Source organism: Stegostoma tigrinum, chromosome 9 (genome assembly GCF_030684315.1).
Source record: "Stegostoma tigrinum isolate sSteTig4 chromosome 9, sSteTig4.hap1, whole genome shotgun sequence".
Classification (NCBI taxonomy): domain Eukaryota; kingdom Metazoa; phylum Chordata; class Chondrichthyes; order Orectolobiformes; family Stegostomatidae; genus Stegostoma; species Stegostoma tigrinum.
Genome location: NC_081362.1, coordinates 25,089,397 through 25,115,320, shown reverse-complemented (window position 1 = coordinate 25,115,320; position 25,924 = coordinate 25,089,397). Strand labels below are relative to the sequence as shown.

General features: G+C 41.1%; 1 protein-coding gene across 3 annotated transcripts in view; it reads right to left on the bottom strand.

Moving 5' to 3' along the window:
- The window catches only part of agpat4 (1-acylglycerol-3-phosphate O-acyltransferase 4 (lysophosphatidic acid acyltransferase, delta)), a 174,503-nt gene that overhangs the window by 63,200 nt on the left and 85,379 nt on the right, over nt 1-25,924 (bottom strand). For all 3 annotated transcript variants that reach the window (XR_007248158.2, XM_048536764.2, XM_048536763.2), the window contains exons 2-4: nt 19,226-19,454; nt 7,503-7,672; nt 244-405 (exon numbers count right to left, since the gene is read on the bottom strand). Coding sequence is in view for 2 of the 3 variants with exons in the window: in XM_048536764.2 (XP_048392721.1) it covers nt 244-405; nt 7,503-7,672; nt 19,226-19,403 (510 nt within the window). In the remaining variant the exon portion in view is untranslated. The remainder of the gene's footprint in view (nt 1-243; nt 406-7,502; nt 7,673-19,225; nt 19,455-25,924) is intronic.

Sequence of the window (25,924 nt, the reverse complement as noted above, 5' to 3'; positions counted from 1 at the left end):
AGGAAGATGATGATATTTGCATAACTTTCACACCCTGGTAGGAATCAGGAAGTATTTTAGTAGCTTTTACGGCACGGCACGGTATTCTAGAATAGGGAACAGTTCAACTGTGCAGGAGATTAATTTAAAAAGGTTAGGAAAAGAAATTCTGATTAACTTCATATTGTCGCTGAAGTTGTGCGTTATTTTTGTTGTTATTACAGAAAACAATTGTAAAATTTCTAATGTGAACACCGTACCTACCCAAAAGATTTCAGGATAATCCCGGAGATTAAGCAAACTCTGGACTACGTTTTTGCGATCTTCTGTCCATTGTCGTTTACAAAATACTATCTCCAGAAAATACCACATCCAGCCTATCAGAGGAACGTAGGCCAGCTCCTTCTTAGCTAGTACTTTCGAACTCTACAAAGAAAAAATATTTTTAAAATGGTTATATTAACACCAGTGTTACACTGTTTACACTCTTAAAACACTAAAATATAGTAAAATGTAGTCAAAGTGTGTACGTAGCCTCTAGAAAAGAGATTTGAAGAGATGAGAGTGAGTGACATTTTAAATGGAGTAAAGTAACAGCAGCAAAAAGTTTCCATTGATGTCTCACTGATTTCAACATCAACTTGGATGCTTAGTCCAGAGAGGCTGCCAGAGCTAAGTTTCACCAACATCTTCAGATGTCCAGCATCACTGCCTGGAAAGTACTAATTAAACGGGAAGTGATTTAATAGTAATATGTCGAGTGGATACCTAACAAGGAACAGAAGGTGGGATCATAGACAGAATGAAAAAAAAACTTGGGTTGGGCAGGAGGGTGGGGGGGGGGGGGGGGGGAGGAACTGAAGAGAGAGAGAAGATAAGGGTAATGGTCATGGAAACAGTGATAACATAGTGGCAATGGCAAACAACCATTAAACGTGCACAGTGCACACTAACACCTTATGCAAGGAGTACAAATTCTACCACTATAGCTGGTGGAATTCAAATTAAATTAATGAACCTGGAATATAAAGCTGCGGAGTAAATGTGCTTTCAGACTGCAATTAACTGTTGCAAGCACCCTTCTGGTTCAAATGTCCCTTAGGAGAAGGAAATATGCCATTTTACCTGGCCTAACCTACATGTGACTCCATAAACACACCAATGCGATTTACTCTTAACCGCACTCTACAAAGGCCTAGAAAGGCAATTAGGAATGGACAACAATCCAATGCCCACATTCCATTACAGAAGAAAGAAAATAAAAAAGAAAAGAAAACTGGAGTGAGAAAGGAATTAGTGCTAGGGCCTCAACTAATGACTTTGAATGTACAGCAGCCAAATTTTCCAAAAATTCAAGACAGGCAAGTAAGCAAGCTGCAATGAAAATGCAAAGAATCTGAAGTAATAATAAGCAAGCCATATAGATGGGTTAATAAAAACCTGAAAGAACTGCATGTGCTATAAATCAGGAACAAAACCAGAAGTTGCTGCAAAAGCTCACCAGGTCTGGCTGCCTCTGTGAAGGGGGGAAAAAAAGTTAACGTTTCAGGTCAGGTGACCTTTCCTCAGAACGGTTCTGGAGGAAATAGACGGGTTATTCAAGAGGTTGAAAGACTGGCAGTTGGAGCAATGAGGAAAGCTTTCCACTTTGGCAGGAAGAATAGAAAAGTCAATCATTTAAATAGGGAGAAGCTACAGAATGGCAAAGAGTGATCTGTGTGACCTTGTACACTAATCTGAAAAGTTGGCTTCAGGTACAGGAAGTATTTAGGAAGGAAAACAAAACATTACATTGCTTTGTATTGCAAGGAGGATAGAGCAGAAACATAGGAAAGCTTTATTAATACTGTACAAGGGTGTTAATGAGGCCACACCGAAGAGTGTGATTTGGTCGTTATTAAAAAGAGGCATTTGCTTGCCCCTGAAGCAGTTTTTTTCAACGCAAATTAAGTTTCAAAATTTAGGAGTACTCAGCCTCTGGGGTTCTGAAAGGTTTCCAAAAAAAAAGTCAAATTTGATTCTCAACTACTATTGAAACACACCTGAACTGCCAATTGGTTCACTGAAAATCAAGGCAAGGGGACTGGTGTAATTCAGTCAGCAGTCATATCTAAATATAACAGTACTCCCTCCTAATACATTTTCACCAGAATTGCTCATGGCCAAAATGGACAAATTCTGGTGTTGTTGGTTCCCCTTTCACACTAGTTCATTAAAAATGAGTTCTGTAGTAAGTGGTCACAGTTTTCTAGTCAGCAAGCATTCTAATTTCTTGCTGTCGTTCTTTCTGACAAAAGCTTGACGCTGCCCAGCAAGGATTTTCTTTTGTTTCTGATCTACAGAAGATCTACTGTTCCAACTATTATTGGTGGAACAGCAGACAGAAAACCTAATTTAACAATGGAATCATATTACATTGTACCTTTGCTGGCACAGAACCAATGCAGCCAAATAGAACAGGCAAGAGAAGGTTTTGAAATAAATTCATCCAGAGGTAAACTAGACACCAAACTAGAGGTCAAATTTGTCAGGCCATAGTCACACAACAAACAGAAATGTAGGAGGGTAAAAGAAAAAAAGTGACCTAGGCAACTCAGTCTCCAACCAGAGGATAATACTTTTCTTCAGGAAGATATGGTCCACTATTTCCCAACTCTGGTTAGTTGTTGAAAATTTTTGATTTTTGTGTAGTCATTATGGGCACAGCAGAATAATGGTTACACTACTGGATTAAATGATTCGGAGGCACAAGTTAAAATCCTATCAACTGGAAAATTCAAAAACAATTAGGTAATTTAACCTCAAATTAGTTAGTATCAACATGACGACGACAAAAGCACCTTAATCCTTTTAAAAGGGGTTAAAGCAAAATCTGCTATCCTTGCATTTGAAAAATGGCTAAGTGCTTGCCTTAAGCTGATACTCCAAAAAAAAGGCTACTAAGCTACAAGGACTAGTCCAAGCTATACAAGCATCTGTCAGTCATATTTCCACAATCAAACCTTTTAGCCAACATCCCAGGCTCTTCAAAATCACTACCTTAGATGTATGTTATCCAACTAGCTAGATAGATCAATTAATCATGGCAGTGCAGAAGTGTACAACAGAGCGTAAGTGAATCTTAGATTGAGCTTTCTAAACAAACCTCCTAATTTCTAAAGGGCTTTTCAACAATTAGCAAGATGCAAGCCAAAAGCGTGTGATGGAATATTCTCCAATTGCTTGGATGTGAACAGCTTCCAGAATGCTCCAGAAGCTTGACACCATCCAGGACATTGGCATCCATCCACGATCTTAACATCCTCAATCTCTTTTATTGCTGCATAACGGCTGCAGAGTGTCATCTGCTAGACACATCCAGCAACATCTTTATTGTACCTTCCAAACCTATGACCTATACTACCTAAAAGAACACCACAAGTTGATATAGTGAAACACCACCACCAAGAAACACACCATACCTTACTCAAATATATTAGGTTCAAATAATGGAATATTCAATGACAGTGGGGTACGCAGGCCCATTGGCTTTAGCTGGTCAAAGGCAGCTTATCGCTACTTCAAGAGCAACTGGAGTGGGTGATAGAACTAACATTACTAAACAGACCCACATTCTATGAATGAAATAAGTATGTCCCCATTCCACGAGTTACTATTTTTCATGGCTAGCATTCATGGTTTTTGTTTTCAGAAATTTAAGGGAAAATTGTAAACAGAACACTTTCAACTTCTTTGTTTAAAAAAAATAAAATTGGAAATGATCAGATCTCATTTTGGCTCATAAAATCCTTAACACCTTGACAGCAATGTTACACAGCACACCAAGCATCACGTGTGCACACGTGAGGGGGAAAGAGAGATGTCTGGTGGTGGTTTAAGCAGAGGGTCACCATACCGCAGGCAAGGGGAAACATTGAAAAGGAACCTCAACCAATTCAAGAATTGAAACCAAGCTGTTGGCATCACTCTGCATTACAAACCAGCCATCCAACCAACTGCACTAACAACTCTCTGCTCCATGGCTGGTACCAACTTAGTGAACCTACTCCTAACTGCCTCCAATGCCAGTATCAAATTTTCTTAAGGGGCCCATAGCTCAGGCAGGGAGTGCAAGAAAAGGCCATTAAACAACCTTGGCAAGTGGGATTAAAAAGAATCCCAAGCAATTCTATACACCCATTAAAAACAACAGGATAACTAGGGAGAGGGTACGACATCTCAAGGATAAAAGGAGTGAACTTGTGCCTGGGAGGTACAGGATGACAGCAAGATTATAAATAAGTAGTTTACATTGATATTCACACAAAGGAGGACATGGAATTTAGTGAGATTAGAATGGAGCATGTCAAAATGTCCTAGCATATTAGCATCAAGAAAGTGGAGTCGGATCTCTTGAAGCGCATCAAGGTGGAGAATTTCCCAGGGTATTGAAAGTGACAAGAGGAGATTGCTGGTGCCTTGACCAAGATGTTTGCATCCTCACTAGCCACTGGAGGAGGTCCCAAACGACTGCTGAGTAGTTAACCTTGCTCCTCTGTTCAAGATGGGAAATAGGGATAATCCAGGAAACTAAATACCAGTCTTTACATTGATGGCTGGGGAACTACTGGAGAGAATTCTTAGTGGAAAGGATTTACTCACATTTGGAAAGGCATGGCCTAATTAGGGGCACGGTCAGCATGGCTTTGTGCGGGACAAATCATGTTTTACTAACTTGATTGAATTTTGAGGAGGTGGCAACAAAGGTGATCAATGAGGGTACAGCAGTAGATGTTGTCTACATGTACTTCAGTAAAGCTTTTGACAAGGTCTATTATGATAGGCTCATCCAGAAGATTAAGATGAATGACACCCAGAATGATCTAGACATTTGGTTTCAGAACTGGCTTGCCCACAAAAGGTAGTGCAGCAACTGTGTTTTCCTGGCTGGAGGTCAGTTATCAGTGGTGCTCTGCAGGGATCCATACTGGGACCTCTGCTGTTTGTAATTCATACATGAATGACTTGGATGGGTGGATTAGTAAATTTGCAGTGGCACTAAGATCAGTGGAGTTGCAGACAGTGTATAAGATTGTCAAAAGGATACAGATCAGTTGCAGACATGGGTGGAGGAATACCAGATGGAGTTTAACCCGTATACGAGAGGTGTTGCACTTTGGGAAGTCAAAAATGTTATGGAAGAGTATACACTTAAATCGCAGGACCGAGAATAGTGTTGATGTACAAAAGGGATCTTAGGGTTCATATCTGTAGCTCCTTGAAAGTGGCCACATATGTACATAGGGTGATAAAGGCAGCACATGACATGCTTGCCTTTATAGATCAGTACGAGAGTCAAGATGTTATACTGCAGCTTTATAAGAACTTTGGTTAGGCCACACTAATTTGGCTGCCATATTATAGGAAGGATGTGGAGGATTTGAAGAGGGTGCAGAAGAGGTTTACCAGGATGCTGCCTGAATTAGAGGGTAAGAGCTATAAAGAGGCTAGAAAAGTCAAGCTGTAATCTCTGGAGCAGCAGCTGAAGGGGACTTGCTAGAAAATAGAAAAAAAACAAAAAAAACAACAAAATTATGAGATGCATAGGTTGGGAAAAAGACTAACTGTCAATAGAATTTAAATGTCAAATACTGGGGGCATACATTTAAGGTGAGGGGTGACAGTTCAAACGAGATGTGAGGGGCAAGTTTTTTTTTTGCAAAACAATAAGAAGAGTCTGGATTGCACTGCCAGGGGTGGTAGTGAGGCAGATACAATTAGGGCATTTAAAGGGCTTTTAGATTAGCATATGAATATGCAAGGAATGGAGGGATATGGACCAAGGGCAGGCAGAAGGGATTAGTTAAATTTGCCGTCATGTTCTGCACAACATCATGGACCAAAAGGGCCTGTTCCTATGCCTTCCTGTTCGATGCTCAGTTTTCAAATTGTTCAGTATTCCAGTAGTGGTCTGATTAGTGCTTTGTCCAGTTTTATCAAACTTTCTCATTTTCGTAAACTGAAATAAAAGCCAACATTCCATTTCCTTCCCAACGGCCCAGTGAACTTGGATGCTGGCTTCAAGAAATTCATGGACACAGACTCCCAAATCCCTCTGTTCCATAGCTTTCTGCAACAATATTCAGCTCCTCTAATCTTCCTGTCAAAGTGCATAACCTCACATTTTCCCCACAATATATTCCATCTGCCAAATTTTTGCCCATTCCCTTAACCTGTCTCTTTCCCTCTGCAGACTCTGTATCAAAGACATACAGTGCAGAAACAGACCCTTCAGTCCAACTCGTTCAAAGCATCCATGTTTTCCAAACTAAACTAGTCCCACTTGTCTGTGTTTGACACGTATCCTTCTACATCTTTCCTATCTTTGCACCTACACAAAATTGTTTTCATATGTTGAAATTATACTTGCATCTACCACTTGATCTGGCAGTTCATCCCAAATACAAACTATCCTGCGTGAGAAGTTGCCCCTCAGGGCCCTTTTCCTCTCACGTTAAAAATACGCCATCCAGCCCTGAACTCACCCACCCTAGGTCACCCCTCAAACTCCTATGCTCCAGTAAAACAAAGTCCCAGCCCATCAGCCTCTCTTAACTGAAGCCCTCCAGTCCTGGCAAGATCCTGTTAAGTCCTATCTGACCTCTCTCCAATTTAATGTCCTTCTTAGCAGGGTGACTAGAACTGCACACTATATTTCAAAAGTGGTCTCAACATCCTGTACCACCTCAAGATGACATCCCAACTCCTAAACTCATTGGTCTGAGTGACAAAGGCAAGCATGCTAAGTGCCTTCTCAACCATCCTGTTTGCCTATGATGGAACTTTCAAAAGAACTAAGTACCCGAATCCCTAGGTCTTGGTGTTTAACAACACTACCCAGGGCTCCACCAATTACTGTAGAAGCCCTACCCTTACTTGTTTCACCAAAATGCAAAATCTCACATTAAACACCAGCTGCTACTATATAGCCCAAGACCCAGTTGATAAGATCCTGCTGTACTCTTGGATCACCTTCTTCACCATCGACCATCCTATTGCGACTATTTTGGTGTACGTTCCACAAACATACTAAATATGCCTCCTAAATTCTCATCCAAATCATTTATATAAACAAAGAACAGTGAATGCAGCACCAATCCACATGGAACACCACTGTCTGAAAAACAATCCTTCACTACCACCCTATATCTCCTTGAACCATCCTCACCACTTGCCTTCCCACCTATTTTTGTCAACTACAAACTTAGTTATAAATACATTCACTTTCCTCATCCAAGTCAGCGATACTCTAACTCAATTGCCTTGAGCAATTAGGTATGGTCATTAAATGCTGGTATATCCTGCAATATCCACATTCCATGCGCAAATACATTTAAAAAACCCAAAAAGCTTAGGTCGGCCATAATAAGCTTTTAAAAAAATACACGTGCACAACACTGAAAGAGGAGATTAAATGATTTTGAAGGATTGATCTTCTGGATGTGTGTGAGAGAAGAATCTGACTAATTAAGAACAATACTTACCCCCAAAACACCAAATCTTTCACAGAAGTCCCATCCACAAAGGAAATCGATCTCATAGTTATGATTGAGAATAACTATGGCATTCTCTTTACCGTATTTAATATAATTCCTTTGGTCAGTATAAAGGGTACATTCTGTACATGACCACCATTCCAGCAACCACACCAATTCTGTAATTTAAAAAAAAACAAATAGTTATGCCATTGAAGTCTTGCCCATGAAAATCAAACATAAAAAGATAAATCAATGTGGGTAAAATGGTTCTTATTAGTCAACAGCATGCTGTCAATACAGGAAAAGAAGTTTCCACTGGCCTAACTTCTAGTGAGAAGGCCAACATTTGGGTTACATGGGCAGATTTGGCAATAGGAGACAATCAAGCCTGGTGTTGGGGCTGAAAACAAAAATGGAATAGACAGAGGAGATTAAAATTTGAATGGAAATTTCCATACAAAAAAGGTCAGAAAATCACAATTCAATTACTAATGGTCACAAGCCCAAAAACTTGACTGGGATTAGACATTTCATTTAGAGGCTACAAAATATCCAAATGGTAATATGGAACAGCATCATATTGATCCTGTAATGTGTGGTCCTAAGTTCTGGCTAAAGCATGTCACTAGGACGGACAGGGGTCTGCTGCTTACCCCAAACAAACTTTCAGGAAAAGCAGCAGTGTAAAATAAGCAGGAATAAATTCATTCTACATTGACAAATATGTAATGCATTAAAATTTGATAGGCAAATGGCCTAGTGGTATTAATTGCTGGGCTGTTAATCCAGAGACCCAGATGACATTCTAAACCCAGATTCAAATCCTACCAAGGCAGCTGATGGAATTTGAATTCAGTAAAATATCTGGAATTAAAGAATCTAATGATAACAATGAATCCATTGCCGATTGTCGTAAAAACCCATCTAGTTCACTCATGTCCTTTAAAGGGAAGGAAACTACCATCCTTACCTGGTCAGGCCTACACGTGGCTCCAGGCTCTCAGCAACATGGTTGACTCATCTGCCTGCTAGCCAGTTAGGGATGATCAATAAATCCTGCCTAACCAATGACACTCTCATTCCATTAAGCAATAAAATGATTTATCCTAACTGGATGATTAATTACTCATGTAGATAGAAGAAACTATAACCTTTAAAACTGGAAAACAATCCAAGAGACTTAAAATTTAAAAAAGTTTAATACCAAATCAAAAAAGGACAGTAGGACAAATTGAGTAAAGGCTTCAATTGGAGATTCATTTTAAAAAGGGTATATTTTAAAATAGATACTTTTAATGGGAAGTTGCACAGAACGAAAAAAGGGAGATGCTACATCTGGATAGAATGGGAACCGGTTAGCAAAGCAACAGTGCTCCCCATATTTCACTGATGCAGCTTAAAGGCCTCAGATTGTGTAGGTAGATGGGAGGAAACATTACATTTCAGTCATGGGGTGGGGTGGGGATGCAGAAGGCCCTCAATAAGAATTTTTTTTTTCCCTGGGAGAGAATAGAGGGGAAATTTAAAAAAAAAAGTGGCCAATGGTTAACTCCCAGAGTCTAGTCTCCCAAGGTGTGGCAGTAGCAACAAAATATTTCTAAAATCAATGTGTTCACAGATATCATTACACAACTCTGGAGCAGGTGGGATTTGAACCTAGCCCTCCTGTCTAGGAGTTAGAACATTATCGCTATGCTACTACAGCCCTTCTTGGTAACAGTAGAAGATGCTGAATAATTCTATGCAGGTGGTCAAAGTTAACGAACATGAGTGGTCAAAAAAGTTAACAGATGCATCTTTAGAGTGCTAGCTGATAGAACTCTGCCATTTACCTTGCTCAGTACAGTTAAACCCCACTCAAAAGAGCTCATATTTGACAGTCAGACCATGTCAACTCACCCCACACCTTCCTACTATGTCAGTCTCATCCCTCACTGACAGCAGATATTCATCCATGGTAGGCACATCTGAACTGAACAATGATATTCTGCCTTGTGTTTTGTAGGGCAAGGTTGTCCACTGCAGAAGTGAGCAAAGTCAAACTAGCAGGTAACAAGCATGTTGCTTTTGTCCCAACCAGATTAAGAACACAATGCTGTGCATCATGGAGATGGTCTCAACATGGCAACACTAGATGGTACGGCTAAGAGCATTCAAGTTAATAGTACCTTACTAATACTACATTAATCAACCCCCATACTATGGTGACAAGATGTGCAAGTTACAGATGGAATGTTTGGACACCTCTGGTCAACCCACTTTTTTTTCCCCGCCCCAGGGACCCAATAATTTGCACCTGTCCAGCCATAGTTGTTTTAGGATAAAGCCAGAGCCTCTCTGCATTTCACACAAAAGAAATGCATGCACTTGATTGGACACTTTCAAAACCAGCTTAAAAATTCTTGCACTGTGCAAACATCAGAACTGCTTAATGTTTTTGTTACGTTATCCTTTATCTAAATTCTGGAATGGATAGGTTCAATTTATTCAGCCCATCACAGGGCAACCTCCTCAATCCAGGAACTAAACTAAATCCAGTGATGTTTGAGATGATGCAAAGGCAACCAATTCCTTGTTTGTTATGGGAACTAAACCTACTCTTAGCAGATAATAAAATGTGAGGCTGGATGAACACAGCAGGCCAAGCAGCATCTCAGGAGCACAAAAGCTGACGTTTCAGGCCTGGACCCTTCATCAGAGAGGGGGATGGGGGGAGGGAACTGGAATAAATCCAGTTCCCTCCCCCCATCCCCCTCTCTGATGAAGGGTCCAGGCCCGAAACGTCAGCTTTTGTGCTCCTGAGATGCTGCTTGGCCTGCTGTGTTCATCCAGCCTCACATTTTATTATCTTGGAATCTCCAGCATCTGCAGTTCCCATTATCTCTGATACTACTCTTAGCAGTCCAGGTGTGGACTCACTAACATCTACACCACTGCAGCAAGACTTTAATTCTTGTGCTCTTCTTGCAATAATGGCCAAATCTGCCATTTTCCTTTGAATTGCATACCTGTACTGTATCTGGACACTAACTTAAGTTTCTTCCCTTTGTACAACATACATAAATGCCATAGCTAAGTTCTCATTCCTCTAACATCACCCCGCTCATCTGTTGCTGAAGCCATCATGCATGTCTTTATTACCTCTACATTTGACTAAACCAATGCTTTCCTTACACATATTCCGTATTCTATGCTTCATAAATTTGGTCAGCCAAATCTCTGCTACCAATGTCCTGACATAGTTAAAATCCTATTCACCCACTACAGCAGAGCTCAAGGACGTACAATGATTCAAAGTTCAGCAACATCTTGATTTTATAAAAATCAACATTTCAGTTTTCAAATCCATACAAAATATTTGCATTCTTCTAATTCTGTCCTCTTGAGCTTCTCCAATTGTAATTGCATCATCACTGGGAGCTGCAACTTCAGTTAAACCCCAATTTCCAGGATTCCTTCTCAAAAGTTTGCTTCTCTAACCCACTCACTTCCTTCAAAACATATCACTTTGACCGAACCTTTAGCTATTTTGTATGATCTGCGGTTTGGTGTCATAGTACTTCTGGTGAAGCCATTTGGAAACATTTTGATGATGGTTATCACTTCAGAAGAGTCATAAACATATCTGAAGATGACTAAATTAGCTGAGACAAGTGCCCATTTGATTTGAGAGTTGTGTGAAGTCTATGTCCCAGTGCAATCAACAGCAGTATTGCAAAATTTAGAGATTTCCACAGTTCGCACATCCTAGAAGCAAGACATTTTTCTAAAGTCAAATCACACCAGTCATTTTTCTATTATGCAACAAAACACTAACAAAAAACAAGAGCTTCCTATTAAGAGGTCACATTTTCCTTTTTGTTGCAGTAAATCTTCAATTTACTTTGATAATCAAACTTAGGTTTCCAACCTTTCAGGAATAGATTGCCTTTTGAGTCTGTGAAATCAGCTTACTTTATGGCAGCTTCAGTTACAGTGTACCTTCAAAACCACAATTCCATTCACAACACAATTTTAGAAAAACAAACAAACAGATTGGGTTAGAACAAAGATGATCATAAAAATGGCAAATTTGAGTGGAAGGAGTTCCAATCAATCAATCTTCTTCCCTCACTGACAACCTAGAAGTAGCAGCATGCTGGAATATGCTTTGGCAAACTGTACATCATTCACATGTCTTAAAAAAGTGAACTTTAGCATGCTGGTCTTCACAGCCAAAACACAAACCTGGTTGTGAAAGTGGTGTTTATATACTATTAAAATGGAGAGAAGATTGGCTTCTGCAAAAGGAGGTTTTCCTTTTCAGTGTAATAATTTCATTAACCAGAACACCCTTAGTAATTTCCACTCAGTTTTTTTTTGTTTGTTATTCTTAAAAAGTCTATGAGTGCCATCAAAAAAGCTTAGTTACTCTACTTGCAGCCAATAATTTTACTGAACTATTTCAGGAACTTTCTATCAAGGAGTTTCTTACCAATAGTGTGTATGCATAACAAGAAACCAAAACAGGCTGACTTGTGGGTCAAGAAATTGTTGACAAGTCTATTGTACACTAGAAAACATGCTACCACCAAAAGCAATGTCGACGATAGTTTGAATGAGGTAGAACCATTCTTCTTAAGGAAGGCTAAGAGGAGATCAGAGAGAGAGACTTTTAAAAAATCAGGAGCAGGCTGGATAGAATAGATGAGGAGAAAACTCTTCCCGCTTGAAAATAAAAAGGAAGGAGGGAGAGCAAGAGGACAAATTTCTTTTATTAATAAAAAGGAGATTTGCAAAAGAAGTAAGGGTCATTGAATTTTATTTTTAAATCCTATCAGGATGTAGTTAGGGTACAAAGTGCCTTACCTGGATGTGTAGTGGAGCCAGGATTAATTAAAATGGGGGAAGGAGATTGCTACTAGGTCATACACACTTGAAGAGCCACTGCTGGCACAATGAGCTTCTACACTGCTAAGTTTGAGATTCTGTGATTAGTACACTTTCCTTGGCATTAATTTGTCAACTAGTTAAATAGATAAAAGCAATACATGAAAAGCATTTAATGAAAACAGCTATTCACAACAGCAAACAACTTTGCATATACTTCTGAAACCAGGATTTTCATCTTCTTTGTTACAGTAATTCCCACTAACCAATCAAGACAGTTTTGAATCACTGCAAATAAAGTGACAAACAAAATCTAGAAACATGAAACATCATAACTTCAAAAAGAAACAAAAGCATAAATGCTGGGTTTGCCCACGTGATCTGAAAGCAACTGAAATTACCTGAAAGTTGACAGACAGACAGTCATTCAACTTTAAATTTCACCTATCAAGCTGTACTGCTCATAACTAAACTGAACTTTGTTTACCATCCAAGACCACCAGTAATAACCAACAAGCTCAGGATCCAGAAAAAGGTTTGTCTATGCATTAACCTCATGTCAAGCAGAACCTTGATCTACGAAACAGCGAAAAAAAAAGCAACCTATCAGTTTCTTTTTTTCAAAAAAGACTCTTGTCAAAGAAAAACAAAGGGACGATCTATAGATACACAGAAGCCATTTCCTGTGATGGTTCATCAAACACAGAAAAGAAAAACCAATTGTTACAGAGATAGTAGGAACTGCCGATGCTGGAGAATCTGAGATAATAAAGGTGTAGAGCTGGATAAACACAGCAGACCAAGCAACAGGAAAGCTGACATTTCGGGTTGAGATCCTTTTTCATTAGTGGGGGAGGGGAAGGGGAGTCTGAAATAATTAGGGAGAAGGGGAGGCAGATAGAGGATGGGTTAAAAAAAGATAGGCGGTGAGGAGACAGGTTAAAAAAAAAAGAGGTGGGGATGGAGTCAGTAAAAGGTGAATGTAGGTGCGGAGTTAGAGAGGGGATAGGTTGGTCCAGGGAGCATGGCCAGGTCAAGGAGGCAGGAAGAGGCTAGTAGGTAGGAGGTGGGGGTGGGGCTTGAAGTGGGAGGAATGGTTAGGGCGGCAGGGACAAGCTGAGCTGGTTTTGGGATACACAGTCGGGGGAGGAGAGATTTTGAGGCTTGTGAAGTCCACATGGGAACCCTGCAGCCCAAGGGTATCAAAGCAAAATAGGAGATGCTGTTCCTGAAACCTTCGGGTGGCATCACTGTGGCAATGCAGGAGATCCAAGGTGGACATGTTGTACAAGGAGGGGAGGGAGAGTTGAAATGGTTCGCAACTGGGAGGTGCAGTTGTTTGTTGCGAATCAAGCGTAGGTGTTTCACAAAGCAATCCCCAAGCCTCTGCTTGGTTTCCCCGATGTAGAGGAGGCCACAACAGGAACAGCAGATACAGTATACCACATTAGCAGATGTGCAGGTGAACATCTGCTTCAGGTGGAAGGTCTTTAGGGCCTGGGATGGGGGTAGGGAGGTGGTGGTGTAGGGGCAGGTGAAGCACTTGCTCCAGTTGCAGGGAAAAGTGCTGGGGGGTGGTGGGGCGTGTGTGCGGACAAAGGGTGTCACGGAGAGAGAGTGATTCCTCCAGAAAGCATGTAAGGGTTGGAGGGAAAAACGTCTTTGGCGGTGGGATCAGATTGCAGATGGCAGAAGTGTCAGAGGATGTTGCGTCGGATTCAGAGGGTGGAGGGATGGTAAGTGAGGATGAGAGGGATTCTGTTTTGGTTGTTATTGCGGGTAGGGGGGTGTAAGGGATGAGTTGCGGGAAATGTGAGAGACATGGTCGAGGGCATTTTCAACCATTGGAGAAGATGTGGTCCTTGAAGAAAAACAAGGACATCTGGGGATGTCGGGGAGTGGAATGCCTCATCTCGGGAGCAGATGTGGCAGAGGCGAAGGAATTGGAAATAGGGGATGGCCTTTTTGCAGGAAGGTCTGAGAGGAGGTGTTTTCTAGGTAGCTGTGGGAGTCCGTAGACTTAAAATGGATATTGGTTTCCAAGTGGGTTGCCAGAGATGGAAATAGAGATCCAGGAAGGAAAGAGAGGTATCAGAGATGGTGCAGGTGAATTTAAGGTTGGAGTGGAAGGTGTTAGTGAAGTGGACGAACTGTTAGAGCTCCTTGTTGGAGCACGAGGCGGCGCCGATCAAGTCATCAAGGTAACTGTGGAAGAGGTGGGGGGTAGGGTTTTGGGAGAGGGATTGTTCCATGTGTCCTACAAAGAGGCAGGCATAGCTCGGGCCCATGCAGGTACCCATGGCCACCCCCTTTGTCCGTAGGGGGTGGGAGGAGTTGAAAGAGAAGTTGTTGAGGGTGAAGACGAGTTCAGCTAAGCAGATGAGGGTGTCATTTCTTTTAATCTACCCTACCAATGCTTTGACACACTTTGCTTTCCTAATTTTAAGCTCCCCTTTGCACTTAAATGCTCCATACTGCACTACAAAAATTCCATACAATTGGCATGAGACACTGGAGTGTCCTACAAAATTCGCAAGAGCAAATATTTGGAAGCCAAAACATGGCAACCTCACCCAGTCGAGACATTGAGATCTTATAGTCCAGCCTGGAGCAGTGGCATCCTGTTATGGCGTCTTTGACTTTGTGATCTTCAATGGCTGATTCCAAGCATTCCAGCACTCATGGTCCTAAAATCAACTTTCCCAAAAACTGGGATTCATTCAAGATGAACTGTCTTAATTTTTACTTTGTTCTTTTTATCTAAGACTTCAGTCGTTAACACAGGTGCCAATGGTATGGGGCTTCAAAACCTCTTGTAAAAATACGTGACAATAAGTTGCTTTTCTATTGTTAGAATACAAGTCATTAAGTCTGGGATTGCCACTTAGTTCAATTACATTTTTGGTGTCATTTCCTTATACTAAATTTTGTTTCTTAATACAAGTCCTTTAATGGACAATGGCTATTAAATGGCATATTCTAGATGAAGCCAATCACAAAGAAAGGAAGTGATGTACAAACCATGCATTTTTTTTATATGCAGAATTATAGACCAGAAAGAAAGAATAAAGATTGTGTGTACTATTTCACATTTGACCAGGTGTTTTAACATTCATGTCATGCTCGTTAGCATGATTTGCAAACACATATTTGCATTACATTGAAACTAAAATTTAAAAGGCAGACGAATCAAGTGATGCAATGGGCTAGTAGTGCCCTGCTTTTTCACCTCTGAAAAAATTAGAATCTGAATTCTCAAAACCAGCTAGGTGCCATGATAAAAAAAAGGCAGTGGAATTAACTGCGCAAAAATGGGAACCTTGCTTGCAGAAGCACAAGAATTCTTATGACATAACATGAAAGTGGTGCAGCTGCTATGCCCTTCTGGCATTGGGATTAAGGAAAATTATTTGTTTACAGGATGGCAACACAGATTTTTAAAAAAAAAGCGTGCCAAATGATTTCTACCTGGTCACCTTTCAACCTTTTACACTGTAGTGTAAAAAAAAGTCCCAGCTTATCCAGCTTTTCTTTATAACGCAAACATTCCATACCCAGCAACTTCCCAGTTAATCTCATCAGAACCCTCTCCACCTTGATAAATATCCTTCCTATAACTGGGCAACCAGAACTGGACACAGCAATCCAGAAGATGCCTCAATGCCCTATACAACCTCAAATTTAATATACCGACTCCTATACTCAAAACAATTCAGCAATAAAGACAAGCATGCCTTTTGACCATGCTGTCTATATGTGGACTTTAAAAGAATTGTGTACCTGCACTCAGGTCCCCCTGTTCTACAATATCATCCAAGGCCCTACCATTATAAGCCCTCTCGTTGCATTTTGGTGCAACAATCAATACCTTATACGTATCCAGACTGAACCCATCTGTCATTTTTCAGCCCATTAAACAGATTTGATCAAGATCACTTTGTAACCTTAGAAAGCCTTCTTTACTGTCTACAATGTTACCAATTTTGGTGGCACTCACAAACTTGCTAACCATGGTCTTCTGTATTCTCAGCTAAGTCATTTTATATAAAATGACAAAAAAAGAAAAACCGATCCCTGTGGAACACCACTGAGTCACAGGCCTCCAGTCCAAAAAGCAACCCTCCACCATTACTGTCTCTTGCCATTAAGAGAATTACATATCCAGTTGGCAAGATCACCTTGAATCCCATGTGATCTAACTTCACTAATTTGCCTTCCACGCAGAACCTTCTCAAAGGGTTTACTAAAATCCAAATAAACAATATCTACTGCTCTGCCAGCATCAATGCTGTTGGTAATTTTAGTGTATTTTTATAAATACATAATATGGTGACTTGGACACAATCGTTAAATCAAGCACCATCTTAATTACATGAGTTATAAAAGAAATAATATATACAAAGCTAAGACAAAATTTAAGTTTTTGTTTCAACCATGACTTCTTGATTTCATAACTGGCTACAGATGTTACCTTTACTCCATAGTCAAAAACTGCCTGAGGTCACAATATCTTGCCAACAGCAATCCACAGGGATTCTATGATGACAACGATGACTAAATCATGTCATCAGGCTAGCAATCCAGAATTCAGTACAAAAGAAATTCTCTTTAGGAGGAGGTGATGTCCTAGGTGGTGTTTTTCTTATTAACGCAGGTTATTTTCTGGGACTCAGGTTCAAATCATACAATGGCAACAGTAGTTGGCAGAACATGAATTCAATGACTATGAAACCATTGCCAATTGTGGGAAAGTTGCAAAAATAGGCCACTTTAGGTTCGTTAGGAAAGGAAATTGCTGGTCGGGTCTATAGGAATACGGTTAGGCACTCAATACTGGCCTAGCCAATGACACCCCACATCCCGTGGTTCGTTCGTTCGTTCGTTCGTTCACCTCCCAGTCACAGGCAAGTTCCCAACCTCAACTAATACTGGTAATTCATGTGACTCTAAAAGAGCTAAACAAATGAAATTCTGTTCAATACTATGCAATTCTCAGAACAATGCATTAAAATGCAGTTTTTTCAAAAATGAGAAAAGACACCAGGAATAGGATCAAAACAGCCAATAACAGCCCATGATTAAAAAGAGTTATTCCAGAAACCAACACCTCCTCCCACCCACCTACTTGCAAAAATTCCACTCCCTATTCCCGATTCCTTCACCTCTGCCGCATCTACTCCCAGGATGAGGCATTCCACTCCCACACATCCCAGATGGCAGCGTTCTTCTAGGACCGCAACTCGCCCACCCCCGCAGTGGTCGAGAATACCCCTGACCATATCTCCCACATTTCCCGCAACACATCCCTCACACCCCACCCCGGCAATAACCGCCATAGAGAGAATCCCCCTCATCCTCACATACCACCCCACCAACCACCAGATACAATGCATCATCCTCTGACACGTCCGCCATCTGCAATCCGACCCCACCACCCAAGACATTTTTCCATCCTCACCCTTGCCTGCCTTCCGCAGAGACCACTCTCTCCGTGACTCCCTTTTCCGCTCCACACTCCCCTCCAACCCCACCATACCCGGTACCTTCCCCTGCAACCGCAGGAAGTGCTACACTTGCCCCCACACCTCCTCACTCACCCCCATCCCAGGCCCCAAGATGACTTTCCATATTATGCAGATGTTCACCTGCACATCTGCTAAATGTTGTATACTGTATCCACTCTACCCGGTATGGCTTTCTCTACATTGCGGAAACCAAGCGGAGGTTTAGGGACAGCTTTGCAGAACACCTACAGTCAGTTCGCAATAAACAACTGCACCTCCCAGTTGCGAATCATTTCAACCCCCCCCCCCTCCCATTCCTTAGTCGACATGTCCATCACGGGCCTCCTGCAGTGACACAATGCTGCCACCCGAAGGTTGCAGGAACAGCAACTCACATTCCGCTTGGGAACCCTGCAGCCCAATGGTATCAGCGTGGACTTCACAAGCTTCAAAATCTCCCACTCCCCCACTGCATCACAAAACCAGCCCAGCTCGTCCCCGCCTCCCTAACCTGTTCTTCCTCTCACCTATCCCCTCCTCCCACCTCTCGCTGCACCTCCATTTCCTACCTATTAACCTCATCCCACCTCCTTGACCTGTCCGTCCTCCCCGGACTGACCTATCCCCTCCCCAACTATCTTCTCTATCCCTCTTCGGTCCACCTCCCCCTTCCTCCCTATTTATTTCAGAACCGTTTCCCCATCCTCCTCTCTGAAGAAGGAGGGTCTAGGCCTGAAATGTCAACTTTTGTGCTCCTGAGATGCTGCTTGGCCTGCTGGGTTCATCCAGCTCCGCACTTTGTTATCTATGATTGAAAGATTTCACTGCTTAGCTCAAAAGAATGAACACTAGGACTGCAGCCTTTAGAGCAAGAGAGAAGAATTAGCCGGTACGGCAGGGTGCAAGAGGGGAAGGAAGCACCAGTAGCACATATTTCAATTTATTGGATTCTGGAAAAAAAAAAGAATTGTTTTAATTACTGCAGTACTCATGATAGAAACTTTGACAGCTCCACTGCATAACATGGCTATCTCACTACTAATTAAAAATACTGATCAAGGCTTAAATTCAATTCACACTGTCTAACTGCTTAAGTTTCCAAAACATACAAATAAGATTAATTTCCAATAACACTTTCCACAACAGCTCAACACACAAAGTATCAGATTGTGACTACTGTGCTCATTGGTGTTGAACAGACAACATGCATATCAAAAACTGAATTCACAAATCCAAACTTCATAAATACAAAAATCATGAAAAAAAAATTCCACTTCCACAACACCAACTGATTCAACAATTACAAATATCCAACACTATAAAGATAGAGTAAATTTGAATAAAACGCTTCCTTACGGCTGGCAATGCAGTATGCCAATCTGCAATTAATTCGTCTGTAGAGTTGTTTATTGATTGGCCATATTATCAGGGTGCAGAGCTGAAGGAAGTTGACGATGAGTCCAGTCACCACAAAGATGTAGCATATGAGAAGATGGCAGATGAACTGAGATTTCAAGGTGGCTACAATGTCCATTGCTTGTAAAGCCTCCAATATATCCAAAATGGCCAGAGTTCATAAAAAAATCTGCAACATACAAGTCATTTGACACAAGTCAGTCATCAACTGGAAAGAGTTAGAATCCAAGATAACAAAGTGTGGAGCTGGATGAACACAGCAGGCCAAGCAGCATCTCAGGAGCACCAAAGCTGACATTTCAGGCCTAGACCCTTCATCAGAGAGGAGGATGGGGTGAGGGAACTGGAATAAATAGGGAGAGAGGGGGAGGCAGACCGAAGATGGAGAGAAAAGATGATAAGTAGAGAGGAGAGTATAGGTGAGGAGGTGGGAGGGGATAGGTCAGTCCAGGGAAGATGGACAGGTCAAGGAGGCGGGATGAGGTGGTAGGTAGGAAATGGAGGTGCGGCTTGAGGCGGGAGGAAGGGATGGGTAAGAGGTAGAACAGGTTAGGGAAGCGGAGACAGGTTGGGCTGCAGTGGTGGGGAGGGAATGAGCTGGGCTGGTTTTGGGACGCAGTTTGGGGGGGGGGGGGGGGGGGGGGCAGATTTTGAAGCTTGTGAAGTCCACATTGATACCATTGGGCTGCAGGGTTCCCAAGCGGAATATGAGTTGCTGTTCTTGCAACCTTCGGGTGGCATCATTGTGGCACTGCAGGAGGCCCAGGATGGACATATCGTCTGAGGAATGGCAGGGGGGGGGGGGGGGGGGGGGGGAAAGAGTTAAAGTGGTTCGCGACTGGGAGGTGCAGTTGTTTGTTGCGAACCGAGCGGAGGCTGCAAGTCAAATTGACAGAGCAACAAAAAGAAAAGAAAAAAGAAAAAAACTCCCTTTATCCTGAACAGAAAATAACAAACATGAATCTGCTAGAAATTCCACTGAAATAACTACAAAACACTCTTGGTATTTGGATACAGACCATATATAGGAGGCAAGATGGGAATAATTTAGAATATCATGATCAGCACAGTCACATGAGAAAAAGGGCCTGTTCTTGTGCTGCACTGTTCTGTTCTAGGTTCTATTGTAATACCTCAAAAATAGTTAAAAAGGTGGGACAGTTAAGGAACCCGAATTCTTCAAAACAGTTTGCTCCTATCAGGAGCGAGTTACATGGTGGAATTAAACTCATGTCTTTAAAAGATTAGCCTGGAGTTCTGGATTCCAACGATACTACCACTGTCTCCTTCCCCAACCCCATGTTTAAAATGGGCTTCAAAACAGGAGTTTAAGAAAAAACACTATTTGAAAATAAACCACTTTGAAACAATAGAAGGTCAGGAGAATAAGGGAGTTAAGTCTCCCTATTCAGTGCTTAATACAAAATTATTTCAATCTATTGTAACAAGCAAAGTAAAACTGAAATTGCAAAAATAAATACCACAGAGGAATTAGTGTAATTAACTCCAGTTCATACTATGGAGCTTAAAATCAGTCTGATTTCCGTCAACTGTAAACAGAAATGAGAAAATTAAAATAGACTAAAATCTAAGCTAAGAATTTCATTTGTGCATGTGTTGTTATACAGTTACAACAATTTTTGTTGTTGGCTTCAAATATGTAAAGCACAGGGGAAAAAACCTTACATCTTAATACTTTCCTTGGTTTTGCCTATCAATTAATACATTTCCAGTTGTTGCTTTACTATTATTTGATGCTGTTCTAAATTCAAAGTTTTTTGTGCTGCGTACGTCAGTCCAGGAAAAAAGTTTGTCAAAAGCCACATTCAGCAGGACAAGTGAAGTGAAGTGATCAACAATTTGTGGTGTTCTTGGCAAGTAGGGAGTTTTCAACTGTATTTATCCAACTTTCTCATGTACTGCTTTACCTTATGTGTACAGACTGTTATTCAACTGGATAATTCTTGACTGTACAAAACAGGCAACCTTTCCACCTCTGTGCATGTACACACTTAAAAAAAAACTGGGAGAATGAAGAGGCATACAAAAATGAAACACTTGTTGGCAAAGCACCAATCTTTTCTTGCAGCAGTGCCCTAAAGACTTAAATTTTATCCCTTCATCATAAAAAGGTCAATAGCGGAGATGTTCAGTACCATTCACGACTCCCCAGGTACTGAGGCAGTCCGTGTCCGAATGCAATGGACAATATCCAGTCTTGGGCTGACAAGTGGCAAGTAACATTCGCACCACAAGCAGTGTTAGGCTATGACCATCACCAATAAGAGACAAATCTAAACACTGCCCTATGACATTCAAATGGTGTTACCATCACTGAATCTCCCACGGTAAACATCCTGCGGGTGATCATTGTGGCGAGTCCAGTTGAGTTTCTGACCAAACAGAGGCTAGAAGAGCAGGTCAGAGGTAGGAATACTGTGGCCGGTAACACACCACCAGTCTCCCCAAAGCCTGTCCACAACTTATAAGGCACAGGTCAGGACTGTGATGGTTTACACCCCACTTGCCTGTATGACTGCAGCCCAACACCACAAGAAGCTTGACACCATCCAGGACAAAGCTACCCACTTGATTATCACTACATCCACAAGCATCTGCCCCCTCCACCACCTGATGCTCTGTACACATTGCTGCTACCATCTACAATTCCCCAGAGATCCTCAGACTGCACTTTCTTCCCACGACCATTTCCATCTAGAAGGATAAAGGCAGCAGATACATGGGAACATCATCACTTTCAAGTTTCCCTCCAAGCCACTCACTATCCTGACTTGGAAATATAAACTGCTGTTCCTTCACTTTCACCAGGTCAAAATCCTGGAATTCCCTCCACAAAAAAAAAGTATTGTGGGTCAAACCACAGCAGATGGACTGCAGTGATTAAAGACAGCTCCCACCTTCAAGGGTAACTAGGAACGGGCAATAAATGCTGTCCAGACAGCAATGCCGACAACCTACAAATGAAAGAAATTTTTAAAAATCTCCTCCAAACTCCAAGCAAAAGGAGGTTGAAGGGTGATCTTGGAGGTTTATAAAAATCAAGAAGCACACAAGATGAAAGGCGAAGGTCTCTTCCCCAAGATGGTGTTGGTGTGGGGTGGGGTCAAAACTAGGGAGTACTTTTTTCCTTAAAAAGCTTCTTATCTTGTTTACAACTAAATGCAGATACTGGTCGAACTTGGAATTAAGTATACTAACTTACTTACCTGAAACAACTCTCATCCTTGATATAAATATTTTTCAAGCCATTTCATTAAACAAATACCTCTCGACAGCAACAACATTGCATTCATCCAAACTCACCTCTTCAACTCAAAAAATAGTTCTGAGGAAGGGTCACCGGCCCTAAAACATTAACTGAATCTCTTCATAGACGTTGCCAGACCTGCTGAGCTTTTCCAACAATTTTTGTTTTTGTTTTCAGAAAATACACACTTCTGCTGTATCAAAAAAGACGACTTCTCTCACAGTATTTGGAATAACGAAGTCAGTTGTAAGCTTCGAGCCTTTCTTCCTCCTAAACAATTAGAAAGCCCCAAACCCTTAAACCATGCACTGAATTCCTCAACTCTGCTATTTTGTACCTTGCCCAATTCAGCTGTGTTTTATTAGGGGTTTCCAAAACAATACACACAATGCTCCAGGCCAAGTCTGATTGCGATGTTCACCAATTTATTTCTTCCTTTGTCTTTTATTTCAACCCAATATTAATATTTTTGGCAGCAAACATTAGCTGGATGCCACACAGGATCTATGGGTTGTAACCCAAAATTCCCTTCCTCATCCATATCTGCCAACAGATTTTAAATTGTTATAATCGTCTTGCATATTCCTTAAAAGAAATTATTTTACACTCGGACACAACCATGTGTTGTGCGTGCATTTACCACCAATCCTGAAGAGAAAACAAAATCTAGGTTTTCCAAGAGATTCTACCCACTCTTTAAATATTACTGCTATTATTGAAGCGTAATGTAGTCTACTAACTTTCTGCTGCACTTACTGCCAGCCTCAAATCTTGTGAGAAAACATTGGACAGTATTGATACTGTCCAGAGCCTTCATGAGTTCATCACTCCTCTTCACTCAAAACACATCCTTTTCACAGAATTGCTGTTTGTTATCACTCCCATACAGTTTTGATTATGCTGCCTCAACCTGTATTACAGGGTACATCATGTTTTCATTTTTTATTCACACCTCAATTTTTCCAAATGCATCATGTACTCAGCCATTTCTTTAAAAATTTTCCAGTCTTGACACTAGTCCTAATGTCTGAATATACTTAGCTATCCAGGTCTCCCAGTCCCTGTAAAAGAAAGAATTTCACATCTGTTATTCTCCTACTCTGATGTTATGCCCTTTCAAGCTAACTTCAGCCATCTCCACTTTAGTATTGCTACCCATTCTGGAATTCTTGGGCGTATCCAGTTTAATCCAGTGTTTTAATAACCAGCTCCAAATTAAAAGTTTGTCTTTTGACTGACCGAAACATCCATGTTCTGGAGCTTTTCTTCCCAGTTGTAAACATTGTTATGTGTTAAAACATTTTGGCTACATTCACATCTTCATTCAACAGAACTATATTTGTGATCAGGCAGAATTTTTATTTCGCATATATTTAAAAATGTTTTGCCAGTTCCATATATTTTCTTAGCAAATTGTTGCTCAAATAATTGTTGTGCTTAGCCAAGTACGTATTTTCCCTACAAATCAGAATTACATATTCAGCAACTTTCTATTCAAAAAGTTCAGCTAGCGCAAATAAACAAACAAAAAAAAAATAAACAAACAGCATTAGTTTCCCTTCACAAACGCAACCCGAACTGGTTTATTAAAAAAAAGCATTCTTGTATTTTTGACTTCAATTATCTTCATAGGCCAGAACTATTTAGTGAGCTGTTGTTTCACATTTCCCATTCTACTCAGGCATTCTTCTGTTAAAATCCACCTTACTTAATAACTGCTTATTGCCTCCACCCAGCTATCTTGAATCTGAAAGCATGTTTTCCCAGGAAGTTTCAAATCTCAACAGCTATAACAATGCACCATTTATAATAGGACTGGGAAAATTTGCCATTCTAATCATGCAACTCTCTTCTGATCCAGAAATTTGCATAATTAGAATTAGCCATTCAATACCTTCATATCCAAAATGTCCCAGTTATTAAAAAAGTTACTTCTGAATGATTACTTCTTTTCTTTGAAACATCCATTCTAATATCACTGATAAACTTTACCTATTTGTAGCAAATCCCCAATTGAATTGTTTCTTATTTAATTCTGTTCCATTCGAGTTGAGGCCAGAAAGTTTGCATTCAAAGTCCCACCTGACCCAGATGTGTCACAATTAAAATCTGTGCAATTGATTCCATTCGCTCACTTTAATGTTGCTGTCATTTATTCATTCGTGGGCATCACTGGCTGAGAGAGCATACATTGACCATCCCTAAATACCACTCAGGAGGTGGTGGTGAGCTACCTTCTCAAACTATGGGTTTGAAGATCGCCTCAACTCTATTAGCAAGGATATTCCAGGATTTTGATCCAGCAACATGGAAGGACCAGTAATATATTTCAAAGTCATGATACCACCTTTGTCCTTCCAGATGTACATTTAGTAGTCAACAGGTTTGTCAGATGCTGTCACAGGAGTCAAGGTCAATTTCTGCACACATCTTCTAGATGATGTATGCTGCTGCTACTGGACAATGGCAATGGTGGGTACAGATGTCTGCGAATGTGGTGCTAATCAAATGAGCCGCTTTAACAGAGGAGGTCTAAAGTTAGTGTTGTAGGAGCTGCACTCATCCAAGCACATAGGGAGTATTCCATCACACTGCTGATTGCCCAACATCTACCAGGGTGCCAGACTTTGGTGAGTCAAGATGGAGAATTCACCTACAAGGTTTAGCCTCTGACCTGCTCCTGTAGCCACAATAATTACATGGTCAGTCCAGTTGTTTTTGGTTAAAAGTAGCCCCCTCCCCCCTCCAAGATGTTGGCAGTGGGGGATTCAGAAATGGTAATGCCATTGAGTGTTTAAAGTCAATGGTTAAATCTTGTGTTGGAGAGGATTGTTGTCTGGCACTTCAGTAGCATTTGTTTCACATGTCACTTGGACTGAATGCTAAAACCTGGGTATTCTCTCGGTCTTGCTGTATTTGTACTTGGATGGTTTCAGTATCAGAGGAGTCACAAATGGTGAACATAGTTCAGTGACCACATAACAAACATTCCCAATTCTGACCTTAATGATGGAGGGAAGGTTATTGATGAACCCAAAGACTGATGTGCCTATGACACTAAAGAAAACTGCAGGTGCCCTGGAGCAGTGAACACTACCAAACAACCACAACCATCCCTTTGAGGCTTTTCTGGCACAATCACCAGACATAGCCTTTTCTAGCTCTACCATTCTCTCGTGCTTCCCTCTTTTCCACTCTCCCCTTCCCATTCACAGTGGCTTGGATTTTTCTGGGGCTCCTCGATCTCGCACTCAAAGGGTGGCCTGGATATCATGGGTAATTATCTGTTTTGCCTCTGAAATAGACAGCGTTTATCCAGGTTTGAATTGAATTGAATTTGAAGACCATAATGAACGAGGTCAGGAGATAAG